Source organism: Coregonus clupeaformis, chromosome 1, assembly GCF_020615455.1.
Source record: "Coregonus clupeaformis isolate EN_2021a chromosome 1, ASM2061545v1, whole genome shotgun sequence".
Lineage (NCBI taxonomy): Eukaryota > Metazoa > Chordata > Actinopteri > Salmoniformes > Salmonidae > Coregonus > Coregonus clupeaformis.
In genome coordinates this window covers 81,714,660-81,731,481 of record NC_059192.1, presented here as the reverse complement: position 1 = coordinate 81,731,481, position 16,822 = coordinate 81,714,660, and the positions used below count along the sequence as shown (strand labels likewise).

The following is a 16,822-nucleotide window of genomic DNA, read 5'->3' as shown; positions in this document are numbered from 1 at the left end:
CTTTGTAGGCCTACCTCAGCTTTATTATTATTATTATTATTATTTTTATTTTTATTTTATTTTATTTTATTAGGCCCTCCTGTAGCTCAGTTGGTAGAGCATGGCGCTTGCAACGCCAGGGTTGTGGGTTCGATTCCCACGGGGGGCCGGTATGAAAAATGTATGCACTCACTTTAACTGTAAGTCCAGAGCATCTACTCTGCCTTCAAGTTATCATTTTTTGCTCGGCTCAGGTGCAGTAGCTGTCAATATGATCCTCAAGACATATTGCAGCATAAGGAATGTTTTATAAAGTATTTATTTTTCATTAAATCGACTAAGTATCCCCGTTGATTAAATTATTTCACAGCTCAGTTGCAGAATTATAACCGCATTGCGCCATCTAGTGTACATCACCTGTTAACACAGACGGAGAATGAGACACATACACACACCGAACGCACGCTAGCTCGCACGTACACACGTACACACGCTAGCATTTATAAGCGGATAATTTACCTCATCACTAGAGCACCCACTGAGAGTTGAACTTGCTAATTGATAGCGAAAACTTTGAGCATTAGGCTTAGATCTCAATAGCCTAGCCTAGCCTAGCCTAAATAATAGTCCTTTATGATGGCATGTTGACATTACGAAAATACTCACCATAACCTCGTTTGAGGGATTAAATTTCTTTCTATCAAACATTTTCATTTTATTTCATTAATCAACTTGTCACAAATTGGGTTGCAGGGTGTTTGATGGTAGACTGTGTCATCAGGCAGGTTTGATGGGACAGTTAATCAAGATCTTACAAAGATGTGTGGTGAGAGTTTCAGGGCCATAATTTATGATCCCTAAATACCCCAATGACAATTCTGTAATTCCACCACTTTTTAACGTGATATGAATTATCTCCAGAACCATACCAGTGTCTACATACAGTGCCTTCAGAAAGTTTTCATACCCCTTGACTTATTCCACATTTTGTTGTGTTACAGCCCGAATTCTAAATTGATTATTTTTTACACACATGCCCCATAATGACAAAGTGAAAACATGTTTTTAGAAATTTGTACTGATTAATTGGAAAATGAAATACAGAAATACCCCTGAGTCAATACATGTTAGCATCACCTCTGGCAGAGATTACAGATGTCAGTCTTTCTGGGTAAGTCTCTAAGAGCTTTGCACACCTGGATTGTACAATATTTGCACATTATTATTTAAAAAATACTTCAAGCTCTGTCAAGTTGGTTGTTGATCATTGCAAGACAGCCATTTTCAAGTCTTGCCATATATATTCAAGCGGATTTAAGTCAAATCTGTAACATGGCCACTCAGGAACATTCAATGTCATCTTGGTAAGCAACACCTGTGTATATTTGGCCTTGTGTTTTAGGTTATTGTCCTGCTGAAAGGTGAATTTGTCTCTCAGTGTCTGTTGCAAAGCAGACTGAACCAGGTTTTCCTCTAGGATTTGGCTGTGCTTAGCGCTATTCTGTTTAAAAAAGACACCCTAGTACTTGTCGATGACAAGCATACCCATAACATGATGCAGCCACCACCATGCTTGAAAATACGAAGAGTGTTACTCAGTGATGTGTTGTGTTGGATTTGCCCCAAACATAATGCTTTGTATTCAGGACATAATGTTCAGTTAAACTTTAGTGCCTTATTTTAGTCCGTACAGGCTTGCTTCTTCCACTCTGTCATTTAGGTTAGTATTGTGGTGTAACTACAATGTTGTTGATCCATCCTCAGTTTTCTCCTATCACAGCCATTAAACTCTGTAACTGTTTTAAAGTCACCATTGGCCTCGTGGTGAAATCCCTGAGCTGTTTCCTTCCTCTCCGGCAACTGAGTTAAGACGGACGCCTGTATCTTTGTAGTGACTGGGTGTATTGATATTCCATCCAAAGTGTAATTAATAACTTCACCATTCTCAAAAGGATACTCAATGTCTGCTTTTTTTGGAGGGAAAACATAATTCCACTTTGGCATTATGGGGTATTATGTGTAGGCCAGTGACACAAAATCTCAACTTAATCAATTGTAAATTCAGGCTGTAATACAACAAAATGGTGGAATTCCCCTTTAATTTGCATGACACAACACACAAGGAAATAAAACAAAAAAAACTTCACAAGTCATAAAAAAGGTTTTAATTAATAATACCAAAAATCAACGCAAAAGTCACAATTACACATACATTTTTTTATATAAAATTAGACAGCAAAAATAAAACAGACCAAGCTCTCACAGGTAAAGCCCATTAATACACAGTAAATTAGTTCAGTTTTATAAATAACAAAAAATACTTGCTTGGCTAAGGTAACATTAGGTACGGTATGGAAAGGTAAGGTAACTCAGGCACATAACAGCAAATAATTTGCAACAGACACAGCAAACTTCAGATGAAGTCGAGATGTCAACATGTTTCTTTTTGCCCTCGCTCTTTTGACAGAAAGTAGCTAGGATTTCCCAGGTTTACATTTGTTATACTAGGTATCCTTCATGTAAGAGTTAGAAAAAAAAGTATTTCTGTATTTTCATTCAATACACAAACTAGTTATTATAAAAATAAAAATAAAAGGAATATAAACTGAAATTGCAGTAATGCTCACAAGTTTATGTTTTAGATGATAAAATATTTGGCTTTTGTTTTATGTTTATTCAACAAATTGTTTTATGAACATAGCAGCCTCCATTATAGAGATAGCAAGCTCACAGATTTGCCCTGAAACTTTGTAATAATTCTTTAGACGTTGTTTACAATAACTGCATTTATCAATTTACAAATGATAATACATTACACGGGTCTTTAAACATTGCATATATAACTACAAACAAATTTGGTAAACACATTTAGGGTTGACCAATTCTGGGTGACCATTCAGAAAGTATGGTGCAACAAAGTAACAACAGGGGGCAGTATATAGCAAGAAATTGGTATAGCAAGAAATTGTACCATCAGCATTGTCCAAGTGGAGCTGCAGCCCTTTATTCCTGTGTACTTGTGTGAGCAGTGCAGAATTATTTACATTGGATGCTTTGGATCAGAGATGGCATCCATTGGTTAATCTGACTCTGGGTAAGTAGAAAAAAGTGCTTAATGTCACAATGTCCGTTTAAAGCAAAATGGAGCCTGTGACATTACAAAGCAGAATGTGAGAAGATCAAAATGAAGAAGTTTTTACTCTGAAGTCCTGTTTATACCTGGCGCTAACATTGTTCCTGTGTCCTGATCTTGTCCACATTCTGATTGTGACCAGATTTTCAGAAATGTAATTCATCTCTTATCACGACCATATTTCCTGGTCCCTCCCTTTATGCAAATGTTTTCACAGCTATTCTTTCAAAATAATATTTATTTATTTTAAGACACATATTGATGGCATAACCCACTGGGCACAGACGTCAATTCAGCGTCTAGTTCACGTTGGTTCAACGTAATTTAATTGAAATTATGTGGAAACAACATTGATTCAACCAGTGTGTGCCCAGTGGGAAGTCAATGGTGCCATCTGTCAATGATTTTAGAGGGCGGGATAATGATGATTTAAAGGGTTTCACTGTCCAGATCCATCTACACTTGTAAGATATCCAGACACAATGTGTTCCTGGCTATCTAAGGGGGTCAGGAAGATCTGAGCACAATCATATCACAATGCATCTTTTAATCGTCTACACCTGTCTAAAAATGTGGGCACAACCAGAATTTAGACAAGATCAGGACAAAGGACGCATGTTAGAACCAGGTATACACAGGGCTTGAGAAAGCTCATGAAAGGACGCACATGGATATCTTTACTATATACCGTACATGTTAAGAGGTACTTCCTGTTTCCGTGACTGAGGGGAAACACTGTAAAAAATGTGATCTTCCTGAGATTGGAAAGATTTGCTGTTTTTCTTTGAGCGCTATGCATCAACTCCAGACTGTTTGATTGCCTGCCTGCTGCCATGTTGGGTCAATAGTTTGGTCCTTTACTAAAAGGATCCCTGCTCCTCATCATGACACCGTAACACATGGATAGATGGCACACCCCTGGCTGGCCCGGGACCCCAGGGTTACCTCTCTTCCCCTCCTCCCCGTTTAGGCCAGGGGGTCCTGGTTTCCCTGGATGACCTGGTTTACTATCTCCCTGAGGACCCATTGGACCTGGGAAAGTAGACAATGACAAATTAGGTGTTTCTCTTGTGGTTCCAAAAAAATTCCTACTGGTTGCCAACAACTCCTAATCCTGTTATTTGATCAGTTTTTATTGAATAGGGGTAACTAAGGTCACAAAAGACTAGCAGTGTATTTATCTGCAGAAGAGGGAAAACAGGTTGCAATAGACATGAAATGACTCCCAGAAAGAGCTCTCAAACAACTTGGACTGAGGACGTGATTGGAGCACTGTGCAGTGACCCAGACGCATCAATATTAAGAGAATTGTCCTGATTTAATTCCTATCTTGATTAAATAACCAAATAGACATAATTATACTACATACACTGCATTCGGAAAGTATTCAGACCCCTTGAGCTTTTCCACATTTTGTTACATTACAGCCTTGTTCTAAAATGGATGAAATCTACACACAATACCCCATAATGACAAAGCAAAAACAGGTTTTTTAGAAATGTTTGCCAATTTATAAAAATAAAAAAAACGGAAATATCACATTTACATAAATATTCAGACCCTTTACTCATTACTTTGTTGAAGCACCTTTGGCAGCGATTACAGTCTCGAGTCTTCTTGGGTATGACGCTACAAGCTTGGCACACCTGTATTTGGGGGGTTTCTCCATTCTTCTCTGCAGATCCTCTCAAGCTCTGTCAGGTTGGATGGGGAGCGTCGCTGCACAGCTTTTTTCAGGTCTCTCCAGAGATGTTAGATGGGGTTCAAGTCCGGGCTCTGGCTGGGCCACTCAAGGACATTCAGAGACTTGTCCCGAAGCCACTCCTGTGTTGTCTTGGCTGTGTGCTTAGGGTCGTTGTCCTGTTGGAAGCTGAACCATTGCCCCAGTCTGAGGTCCTGAGCGCTCTGGAGCAGGTTTTCATCAAGAATCTCTCTGTACTTTGCTCTGTTCATCTTTCCCTCGATCCTGACTAGTCTCCCAGTCCCTGCTGCTGAAAAACATCCCCACAGCATGATGCTGCCACCACCATGTTTCACCGTAGGGATGGTGCCAGGTTTACTCCAGACGTGACGCTTGGCATTCAGGCCAAAGAGTTCAATCTTGGTTTCATCAGACCAGAGAATCTTGTTTCTCATGGTCTGAGAGTCTTTAGGTGCCTTTTGGCAAACTCCAAGCGGGCTGTCATGTGCCTTTTACTGAGGAGTGGCTTCTGTCTGGCCACTCTACCATAAAGGCCTGATTGGTGGAGTGCTGCAGAGATGTTTGTCCTTCTGGAAGGTTCTCCCATCTCCACAGAGGAACTCTAGAGGTCTGTCAGAGTGACCATCGGGTTCTTGGTCACCTCCCTGACCAAGGCCCTTCTCCCCCGATTGCTCAGTTTGGCCAGGCGGCCAGCTCTAGGAAGAGTCTTGGTGGTACCAAATGATGGAGGCCACTGTGTTCTTGGGGACCTTCAATGCTGCAGAAATGTTTTGGTATCCTTACCCAGATCTGTGCCTCGACGCAATCCTGTCTCGGAGCTCTACGGACAATTCCTTCGGCCTCATGTCTTGATTTTTGCTCTGACATGCACTGTCAACTGTGGGACCTTATATAGACAGGTGTGTGCCTTTCCAAATCATGTCCAATCAATTTAATTTACAACAGGTGGACTCCAATCAAGTTGTAGAAACATCTCAAGGATGATCAATGTAAACAGGATGCACCTGAGCTCAATTTCGAGTTTAATAGCAAAGGGTCTGAATACTTATGTAAAGAATGCATTTCTGTTTTGTGCAAAACATTTCTAAGAACCTGTTTTCGCTTTGTCATTATGGGGTATTGTGTGTAAATTGATGAGATGTATTATTTATTGAATCCATTGTAGAATAAGGCTGTAACGTAACAAAATGTGGAAAAACTAAATGAGTCTGAATACTTTCCCGAATGCACTGTATATCAAATTTGATGTGCAGTAGCATACCATATGGAGTAAACATATTTCATATTTATATTTTTACCTGGAGGCCCTGATGTTCCTGGATCTCCGATCTCTGCTCTTCCTTGATTCCCCTTCTCCCCCTTTATTCCTGGATCTCCTGGAAACACAAATAGAATGCAATGTGTTCCAGTACAAATCCAATGTTTACTACTACTCTACTGTTTACCGTACATACTGCACAGACTAATTGAGTCCTACCCTTCAAGCCATACATCCCAGGACGCCCAGGTCGACCTGGATGGCCCGGCTGTCCAATGGAACCAGGGTTCCCAGTAAAGCCCCTCGATCCCTGGGGCCCAACTGGGCCTGGTGCCCCCGGAGTCCCATCCCTGCTTTGGCAGTGGTCACAGTTACTCTGCTGCTGGTTACTGAGGAGTAGCGAAGGCATCTCCACTGGGATAAAAAACACAATGGAGGGGGGCACAGATATAGGTGTAGTATAAAGAATACAGCAATTATCAAACATAATCAATACTCACATCTAAGTACCTCTCTGCATATTTGCTGAATGATTTGCTTGGACATCTCCCTTCCCTGTGGAGATTTGACATAATTGATGGCATCATGCAAAATGTCTAAGTCAATTCATACAATCGGCATAGACATTGATGGAACAATTACGATGATTGTTGATCAATGTACAGTAAGAGCAGTTGAATGTGAGACCATGCATGGTGGGTGAGTGTACTCGTGGGTTACATACAGGTCTACCCTCTAGTCCAGGTGGCCCAGGAGGGCCAACTTCACCGCTCTGTCCTCGAGGCCCAGACGGGCCTGTCTGCCCTGATAATCCTGGCTGGCCTTGGTGACCTTCCAGTCCCCTCTGACCAGGGTCTCCTGTTGTCCCTTTCTGGCATGCACAAGAGCATAGTATAAGTACACACATTGCTATACTCTAGATGGGGACGTATGCTTGGCTATTCAGGGCTACAGCAACTGTCACACCCTGGCTCTGGGACTCTATATGTTGAGCCAGGGTGTGTTCATTCTATGTGTTCTGTTTCTTTGTTGGGTGTTCTAGGTTGGTTATTTCTATGTTTGACGGAATGACTCCCAATCAGAGGCAACGAGTGTCAGCTGTGTGCTGGTTGTCTCTGATTGGGAGCCATATTTAACTGTCTGTGTTTCACTTTGTGTTTGTGGGTTTTTGTTCCTTATCGGTCAGTGTCACCGTGGACTTCACGAGTCGTTTATTGTTTTGTGTAGTGTGCTTATTATCACTGACGGTAATAAAGTCAATCATGTTCGCTCAACACGCTGCGCCTTGGTCTACTCACTCCTACGACGATCGTGACAGCAACTTACAGTAGTCAATGACAGACTTACCCCCCCTTTTTGTCCCGATGAGCCATTAGAGCCCTGTCAATCAAAGTGATGGTGGCTGATTAGTAATGTTGATTAATCACAATTCAATCACAACTTTAATTTGAGAGTTGTTCCCATACTTCCACATTTCCAATCCAACTCCTGTACATGAGTGTATTAGAACATAGTCAATGCTAGTCTACAATATGAAATGAATACATTGTGACAAGAGGAAAATATTCCCAGTTATGAATTATATAGGCTATGGAATAATCACTGTAATGTGGTTAGAACAGTTTCACATAGAAAAATCCTAGCACTTGCAAGCATTAAGTACTATGTAACTGGGCTTCCGAGGCTACTGGGCAATCAACTGTCCAATTGGACAAAATACTTTAATATTTAAGCCGGAATTCATTCATTGATATACAGTGCATTCGGAAAGTATTCAGACACCTTGACTTTTTCCACATTTTGTTACGTTACATTTTTTCCCCTCATTAATCTACACACACTACCCCATAATGACAAAGCAAAAACAGGTTTTTTGTATTTACATAAGAATTCAGACCCTTTGCTATGAGACTCGAAATTGAGCTCAGGTGCATCCTGTTTCCATTGATCATCCTTGAGATGTTTCTACAACTTGATTGGAGTCCACCTGTGGTCAATTCAATTGATTGGACACGGTTTGGAAAGGCACACACCTGTCTATATAAGGTCCAGTTGACAGTGTATGTCAGAGCAAAAACCATGCCATGAGGTCGAACAAACTGTCTGTAGAGCTCCGAGACAGGATTGTGTCGAGGCACAGATCTGGGGAAGGGTACCAAAAAATTCCTGCAGCATTGAAGGTCCCCAAGAACACAGTGGCCTTGGAAGAAGTTTAGAACCACCAAGACTCTTTCTAGAGCTGGCCGCCCGGCCAAACTGAGCAATCGGGGAAGAAGGGCCTTGTTCAGGGAGGTGGCCAAGAACCCGATGGTCACTCTGACAGAGCTCCAGAGGTCCTCTGTGGAGATGGGAGAACCTTGCAGAAGGGCAACCATGTCTGCAGCATTCCACCAATCAGGCCTTTATGGTAGAGTGGCCAGACGGAAGCCACTCCTCAGTAAAAGGCACATGACAGTTCGCTTGGAGTTTGCCAAAAGGCACCTAAAGGACTTTCAGACCATGAGAAACAAGATTCTCTGGTCTGATAAACCAGCATTGAACTCTTTGGCCTGAATGCTAAGCGTCACATCTGGAGGAAACCTGGCACCATCCCTACGGTGAAGCATGGTGATGGCAGCGTCATGCTGTGTGGATGTTTTTCAGCGGCAGGGACTGGGAGACTAGTCAGGATCGAGGGAAAGATGAACGGAGCAAAGTACAGAGAGATTCTTGATGAAAACCTGCTCCAGAGTGCTCAGGACCTCAGACTGGGTCGGAAGTTCACCTTCCAACAGGACAACGACCCTAACCCCACAGCCAAGGAAATGCAGGAGTGGCTTCGGGACAAGTCTCTGAATGTCCTTGAGTGGCCCAGCCAGAGCCCAGACTTGAACCCGATCTAAAATCTCTGGAGAGACCTGAAAATAGCTGTGCAGCGACGCTCCTCATCCAACCTGACAGAGCTTGAGAGGATCTGCAGAGAAGAATGGGAGAAACTCCCCAAATACAGGTGTGCCAAGCTTGTAGCTTCATACCCAAGAAGACTCGAGGCTGTAATCGCTGTCGAAGGTGCTTCAACAAAGTACTGAGTAAAGGGTCTGAATACTTACGTAAATGTGATATTTCAGTTGTTTTTTATTATACATTTGCAAACATAAAAAAGCTTTTGCTTCATCATTATGGGGTATTATGTATATAATGCATTTTAGTATAAGGCTGTAACGTAACAAAATGTGGAAAAAACCAAGGGGTCTGAATACTTTCCGAATGCACTGTAAATAATATTACATGTAATCATAGGAAGCGCAACTTACATGATTCCCTGGAATCCCCATATCTCCCTTTTCACCTCTCAATCCCTGTAGGGAAAATTCAACTAGCAATTATGGTGTTTGTTTTTAGTTGTACAATGTTTCTGTAATTTGTGCTTGTGGTTAAACCTAAGGTCCTCAGTAATCAAATCATCGTCCTTCAGAGCAGAGTTAAAATTTGCCAGTCATGATTTTAGAATGAGATTTTACATAAAGGTTGTTGCTACGTCCATGACAGTCAGTTTAATGGATATTTTACATCCAGAGACACAGTCCAAGTGACTTCTTAACCACAGTCCTGTGGTGACATTGTCATTTGACTCGATATGCTTCCTAGTTTTTCCCACAAAGATCATTGCTGTCCCTGTTTTCCATGACATTGAATTAAGAGGTTGTTCAACATGATTCCACTCTGGCTAAATGAAAGCAACCACATTTGGAATGAGGTAGTGAGCCGAGCATCCGATTACACCCCAAGCGATCGTTTGTAAATTGAAAACATAGCATCCTCTATTTATGTTTTCCAAAGCAATCTCTTGTCCATAAGTAAAATGAAGGTTTCAATATGTTCTACAGTTACAGTATGTTCAATTTCATTCTTTGCTGTTTACCATTATTTGTTCTCTTGGACTGAGCAACATGGCAAAATACAATCAAACTAAATACTTGAAATGTCTGGAACATGAAATACCCTGAGAGGACAGACGCTCCATCCAAAGCCTCAGGTGTAGCTAATGGGTTTGAATGATCATCAGGAGTTACATAAGAAAACCCCAATTAAATGTTATGAATACCTCCCCTCCTCGTTCACCTGGATCTCCCCTTTGTCCCTGGTGAGATAGAAATGACATGTTATTGTTATGGGTAGTAGGAGAATACAGAGTTACGGTTCCAAATGTTTCAACTTCAATACCCACATACTGCACCACATCCATGACACATGCTATGGATATGACAGATGACAGTATGTTAAACATTATACAAGCCTCTTGTAGTGTTTCACTAGTTTTTTCAGATATTTTGTAGTAAGATTGCAACTTGTCCTGAAGTGGTAGAAATGAAATGAAAGGCAAACTGAAAAGTACTGTTTATTATATTTATGAAATGGTAAACTATTGTCTCTACGGTGGAACATCAAAGAATGTCTGCGAAACAAATAAAATAAAATAAAATTTTATTTGTCACATACATGTGTTTAGCAGATGTTATTGCGGGTGTAGCGAAATGCTTGTGCTTCTAGCTCCGACAGTGCAGTAATATCTAACAATTTCACAACATATACCCAATACACACAAATCTAGTAAGGAATGGAATTTAAGAATATATACATATATGGACAAGCAATGACAGAGCAGCATGGACTAAGATACAGTAGAATATTATAGAATAGAATACAGTATATACATATGAGATGAGTAGTGCAAGATATGTAAAATTATTAAAGTGACTAGTGTTCCATTTCTTAAAGTGGCCAGTGATTTCAAAAAAGTTCCTGTAAACAATACTGTTAGAGATCAATTATGTATTTTACTGCATTCGATTAACCCTCACCTGTAAATTGCAGTCCTTGGGGTAATTAATTAATTAAATCCCATGAAAGACTTGCTTGTTTGCTGTAGTATAAATTAATATTCTTTATTGAAGTTAACGGAGGTAAATCTGGAAACACAGCTCACCATAAAGTAGGTTTCTGGCTCCAAATTCTTCATCAAAATGCAACGTCAGTATTTTTCCTTTCTCATTAAATAAACAAAATGTGATCGGGATGGCAACACTGAAAACATTTGCAGAAAACATTCTAATGCTCAATCCCAGCTCAATTGTACACTACGCCTCAGATGAAGAAAACATTTACAGTGCCCTTGACTTTTTCCACATTTATATTACGTTACAGCCTTATTCTAAAATGAATTAAATAAATAAAAATCCTCAGCTATCTGCACACAATACCCCATAATGACAAAGCGTGAACAGGCTTTTAGAAATGTTTGCCAATGTATTAAAAATAAAGAACATAAATACCTTATTTACATAAGTATACACACCCTTTGCTATGAGACTAGAAATTGACTTAGGTGCATCCTGTTTCCATTGATCATCCTTGAGATAATTCTACAACTTGATCGAAGGAATTGTCTGTAGAGGTCAGAGACAGGATTGTGTCGAGGCACAGATCTGGGGAAGGGTACCACAGAATTTCTGCAGCATTGAAGGTGCCCAAGAACACAGTGGCCTCCATCATTCTTAAATGGAAGAAGTTTGGAACCACCATGAGTCTTCCTAGAGCGGGCCGCCAAGAAAACGACCCTAAGCACACAGCCAAGACAACGCAGGAGTGGCTTCGGGACAAGTCTCTAAATGTCCTTGAGTGGCCCAGCCAGAGCCCGGAATTGAACCCGATGGAACATCTTTGGAGAGTCCTGAAAAAAGCTGTGCAGCAATGCTCCCCATTCAACCTGACAGAGCTTGAGTGGATCTGCAGAGAAGAATGGGAGAAACTCCCCAAATACAAGTGTGCCAAGCTTGTAGCTTCATACACAAGAAGACTTCTGTAATCGCTGCCAAATGTGCTTCAACAAAGTACTGAGTAAAGGGTCTGACTATGCGATCACGCTCTCCGTAGCCGATGTGAGTAAGACTTTTAAGCACGTCAACATTCACAAGGCCGCAGGGCCAGACGGATTACCAGACGTGTACTCCGAGCATGTGCTGACCAACTGGCAAGTGTCTTCACTGACATTTTCAACATGTCCCTGACTGAGTCTGTAATTCCAACATGTTTCAAGCAGACCACCATAGTCCCTGTGCCCAAGGACACTAAGATAACCTGCCTAAATGACTACCGACCCGTAGCACTCACGTCTGTAGCCATGAAGGGCTTTGAAAGGCTGGTCATGGCTCACATTAACACCATTATCCCAGAAACCCTAGACCCACTCCAATTTGCATACCGCCCCAACAGATCCACAGATGATGCAATCTCTATTGCACTCCACACTGCCCTTTCCCACCTGGACAAGAGGAACACCTACGTGAGAATGCTGTTCATTGACTACAACTCAGCGTTCAACACTATAGTGCCCTCAAAGCTCATCACTAAGCTAAGGATCCTGGGACTAAACACCTCCCTCTGCAACTGGATCCTGGACTTCCTGACGGGCCGCCCCCAGGTAGTCAGGGTAGGTAACAACACATCTGCCACGCTGATCCTCAACACGGGGCCCCTCAGGGGTGCGTGCTCAGTCCCCTCCTGTACTCCCTGTTCACCCATGACTGCATGGCCAGGCACGACTCCAACACCATCATTAAGTTTGCTGATGACACAACAGTGGTAGGCCTGATCACCGACAACGATGAGACAGCCTATAGGGAGGAGGTCAGAGACCTGGCCGTGTGGTGCCAGGATAACAACCTCTCTGTCAACGTGATTTAAATTTTTAAAATTAAAAATTAAATTTTAGTCATTTAGCAGACGCTCTTATCCAGAGCGACTTACATGAGCAATTAGGGTTAAGTGCCTTGCTTAAGGGCACATCGACAGATTTTTCACCTAGTCGGCTCAGGGATTAGAACCAGCGACCTTTCGGTTACTGGCACAACGCTCTTACCCACTAAGCTACCTGGGAGATGATTGTGGACTACAGGAAAAAAAGAAGACTGAGCACGCCCCCATTCTCATCGACGGGGCTGTAGTGGAACAGGTTGAGAGCTTCAAGTTCACCAACGAACTATCATGGTCCAAACACACCAAGACAGTCGTGAAGAGGTCACAACAAAGCCTATTTCCCCTCAGGAGACTGAAAATATTTGGCATGGGTCCTCAGATCCTCAAAATGTTCTACAGCTGCACCATTGAGAGCATCCTGACTGGTTGCATCACCGCCTGGTATGGCAACTGCTCGGCCTCCAGTACATCACTGGGGCCAAGCTTCCTGCCATCCAGGACCTCTATACCAGGCGGTGTCAGAGGAAGGACCTCAAAATTGTCAAAAACTCCAGCCACCATAGTCATAGACTGTTCTCTCTGCTACAGCACGGCAAGCGGTACCGGAGCGCCAAGTCTAGGTCCAAAAGGCTTCTCAACAGCTTCTACCCCCAAGCCATAAGACTCCTGAACAGCTAATCATGGCTACCCGGACTATTTGCACTGCCCCCCACCCCCCTCTTTTACGCTGCTGCTACTCTGTTTATTATTAATGCATAGTCACTTTAACTCTACCCACATGTACATATTACCTCAATTACCTCGACTAGCCGGTGCCCCCGCACATTGACTCTGCACCGGTACCCCCTTGTATATAGCCTCCCTACTGTTATTTTATTTTACTGCTGCTCTTTAGTTACTTGCTTGTTGTTGGTTAAGGGCTTGTAAGTAAGCATTTCACTGTAATGTCTACACCTGTTATATTCGGCGCATTTGGCAAATCAAATTTGATTTCATTTGATTTGAATATTTATTTAAATCTGATATTTCTGTTTTTTATTTGTAATAAATTAGGCAAATATTTATAAAAACCTGTTTTGCTTTGTCATTATGGGGTATTGTGTGTAGATTGATGAGGGGAAAAAACAATTTAATTAATTTTAGAATAAGGCTGTAACCTAACAAAATGTGGAAAAAGTCAAGGGGTCTGAATAGTTTCCGAAGGCACTGTATATCAATTTCAAAAGGGTGTGAGACCCTCTTTGAACAGAACATTTAGTGAAAATGACTTTAATTGCTATTTCCAATAATCCAGTAATTGCTAAATAGGCCTACACACAGGTAAATCCCTATCAAACTGTTAAGACACAGTATTTTCCCAGCAGTTAAGAGTGATTTTGTAGGAGCCTGTAAATACCTTAGGTCCTGTCAAGCCTGGCATTCCTGGGTGTCCTGGCTGACCTGCTATTCCAGGGTCACCTGACTTGCCCTGGAATAACATTCATTCAATCAAGCATCATTCTGTACATAGTAAGAACATATGGTAAGAACATGGTAAGGACACTTTGTCTTTTAGACGTTCTGTAGCTTACATCGTACTGTAAGCAGATCTAAACTATGTCATGTATCACCTTTACTGTCTATTTACAGTACCAGTCAAAAGTTTGGACGCACCTAATCATTACAGGTTTTTTTTTATTTACTATTTTCTACATTGTAGAATAATAGTGAAGACATCAAAACTATGAAATAACACATATGGAATCATGTAGTAACCAAAAAAGTGTTAAACAAATCAAAATATATGTTATATTTGAGATTCTTCAAAGTAGCCACCCTTTGCTTTGATGACAGCTTTGCACACTCTTGGCATTCTCTCAACCAGCTTCATGAGGTAGTCACCTGGAATGCATGTCTTTAAGACATGAAGGTCAGTCAATACGGAAGATTTCTATTACTTTGAAAGTTTCTTCAAGTGCAGTCAAAAAAAACATCAAGCGCTATGATGAAACTGGCTCTCATGAGGACCGCCACAAGAAAGGAAGACCTAGAGTTACCTCTGCTGCAGAGGATAAGTTCATTAGAGTTAACTGCACCTCAGATTGCAGCCCAAATAAATGCTTCACAGAGTTCAAGTAACAGACACATCTCAACAGCAACTGTTCAGAGGAGACTGCATGAATCAGGCCTTCATGGTCGAATTACTACAAAGAAACCACTACTAAAGGACACCAATAAGAAGAAGAGACTTGCATGGGCCAAGAAACCCGAGCAATGGACATTAGACCAGTGGAAATCTGTCCTTTGGTCTGATGAGTCCAAATTTGAGATTTTTGGTTACAACCGCTGTGTCTTTGTGAGACGCAGAGTAGGTGAACGGATTATCTCTGCATGTGTGGTTCCCACCGTGAAGCATGGAGGAGGAGGTGTGATGGTGTGGGGGTGCTTTGCTGGTGACACTGTCAGTGATTTCTTTTGAATTCAAGGCACACTTAACCAGCATGGCTACCACAGCATTCTGCCATCCCATCTGGTTTGTGCTTAGTGGGACTGTCATTTGTTTTTCAACAGGACAATGACCCAAAACACACCTCCAGGCTGTGTAAGGGCTATTTGACCAAGGAGAGTGCTGCATCAGATGACCTGGCCTCCACAATCACCCAACCTCAACACATTTGAGATGGTTTGGGATGAGTTGGACCGCAGAGTGAAGGGCAATTAGCCAACAAGTGCTCAGAATATGTGGGAACTCCTTCAAGACTGTTGGAAAAGCATTCCTCATGAAGCTGGTTGAGAGAATGCCAAGAGTGTGCAAAGCAGTCAGGATGGATGGCTACTTTGAAGAATGTAAAATATAAATATATTTTGATTTGTTTAACACTTTTTTGGTTACTACATGATTCCATATGTGTTATTTCATAGTTTTGATGTTTTCACTATTATTCTACAATGTAGAAAATAGTAAAAATAAAGAAAAACCCTTGAATGAGTAGGTGTGTCCAAATGTTTGACTGGTACTGTACATTCACAATATACATAATCAACAGATATGAAATGTTAAATGTTGACCTCTGGTCCTGAAACCCCTGGTTGACCTGGCAGTCCACTTTCACCTTTGTTGCCCTTCATTTGAGAAAAGTTAATTAGTTGAAGGAGTAATTTTATAGTAAGAAATAGCACACAAACCACAGCAGATACTGATATGGAAATACTATTCTGCTTTGAAATCATAAAATACTGCTGTGAAATAAAAATAAAAGCTCATAATCAGCATTAGAGGTTTAGGTGACTATAGACTGACCATAATGATAGAAAAGTGTTTTTTTGCTTTTTCTAAACGAATGTGCTCCAATAACTGCTGTTTGAAACTAAACCATGAATATGAAAACACTGCTCATGTCCATAAACTACTATTTCACTCCTGTGCCATTAACCAATACACATTGGCTCTCGTTAATGCGAGATCAGCTAATAAAAAGTGACTGGGAGTCAGAGAGTCGAGACCAGAGAACCAGACCGCTTTTGATTTACATCCCAAAATTCCACTGACGAAGGCAATAGTAGTACAGTAGGCTTGGACCACCACTTCATTTGGCGTCACTAGTATAACCATGGCACTGCTCTAAACAACATACTCGCTAGAAGTTATATCACTGTAGAAAATGCTGACCCAAGCTAGGGTTGCAAAATTCCAGAAACGTTCAATAAATTCCTTAGTTTTCTAGAAATCCTGGTTGGAATCTTTCAACCCTAACCCTAATGCATCTACAATAACGCTGAGTTTTGTTGCATTTCTCAGTAGGCCTATACTGTTGCACTGTAACACCACTAGAGGAACTGATTTTACACACCAATAGACAAGGGACTGATATTCACAGCGCAACTATAAAGTCTTGCCTTGTAAGGACAGATGAGGTAATGCAGCCGGCAGCATTTGGGATTTCATAACACTGCTCAGCAGTATTTGGGATTTCGTACCACTGCTCAATGTCATTCAGGGTTTTATAGTTGCTCTGTGTGGTCATCACTGCCTCTA

General features: G+C 41.5%; 1 protein-coding gene across 2 annotated transcripts in view; it reads right to left on the bottom strand.

Moving 5' to 3' along the window:
- Positions 1 to 3,521: 3,521 nt before the first annotated feature.
- The window catches only part of LOC121575089 (collagen alpha-1(XXI) chain), a 117,210-nt gene continuing 103,909 nt past the window's right edge, over positions 3,522 to 16,822 (bottom strand). For both annotated transcript variants that reach the window (XM_041887930.2, XM_041887939.2), the window contains 10 exons: positions 15,856 to 15,909; positions 14,204 to 14,275; positions 10,157 to 10,192; positions 9,366 to 9,410; positions 7,420 to 7,452; positions 6,797 to 6,943; positions 6,573 to 6,627; positions 6,292 to 6,486; positions 6,113 to 6,190; positions 3,522 to 4,144 (listed from right to left, as the gene is read on the bottom strand). In XM_041887930.2, coding sequence (XP_041743864.2) covers positions 3,954 to 4,144; positions 6,113 to 6,190; positions 6,292 to 6,486; positions 6,573 to 6,627; positions 6,797 to 6,943; positions 7,420 to 7,452; positions 9,366 to 9,410; positions 10,157 to 10,192; positions 14,204 to 14,275; positions 15,856 to 15,909 — 906 coding nt within the window. In that variant the 3' untranslated portion in view covers positions 3,522 to 3,953. The remainder of the gene's footprint in view (positions 4,145 to 6,112; positions 6,191 to 6,291; positions 6,487 to 6,572; positions 6,628 to 6,796; positions 6,944 to 7,419; positions 7,453 to 9,365; positions 9,411 to 10,156; positions 10,193 to 14,203; positions 14,276 to 15,855; positions 15,910 to 16,822) is intronic.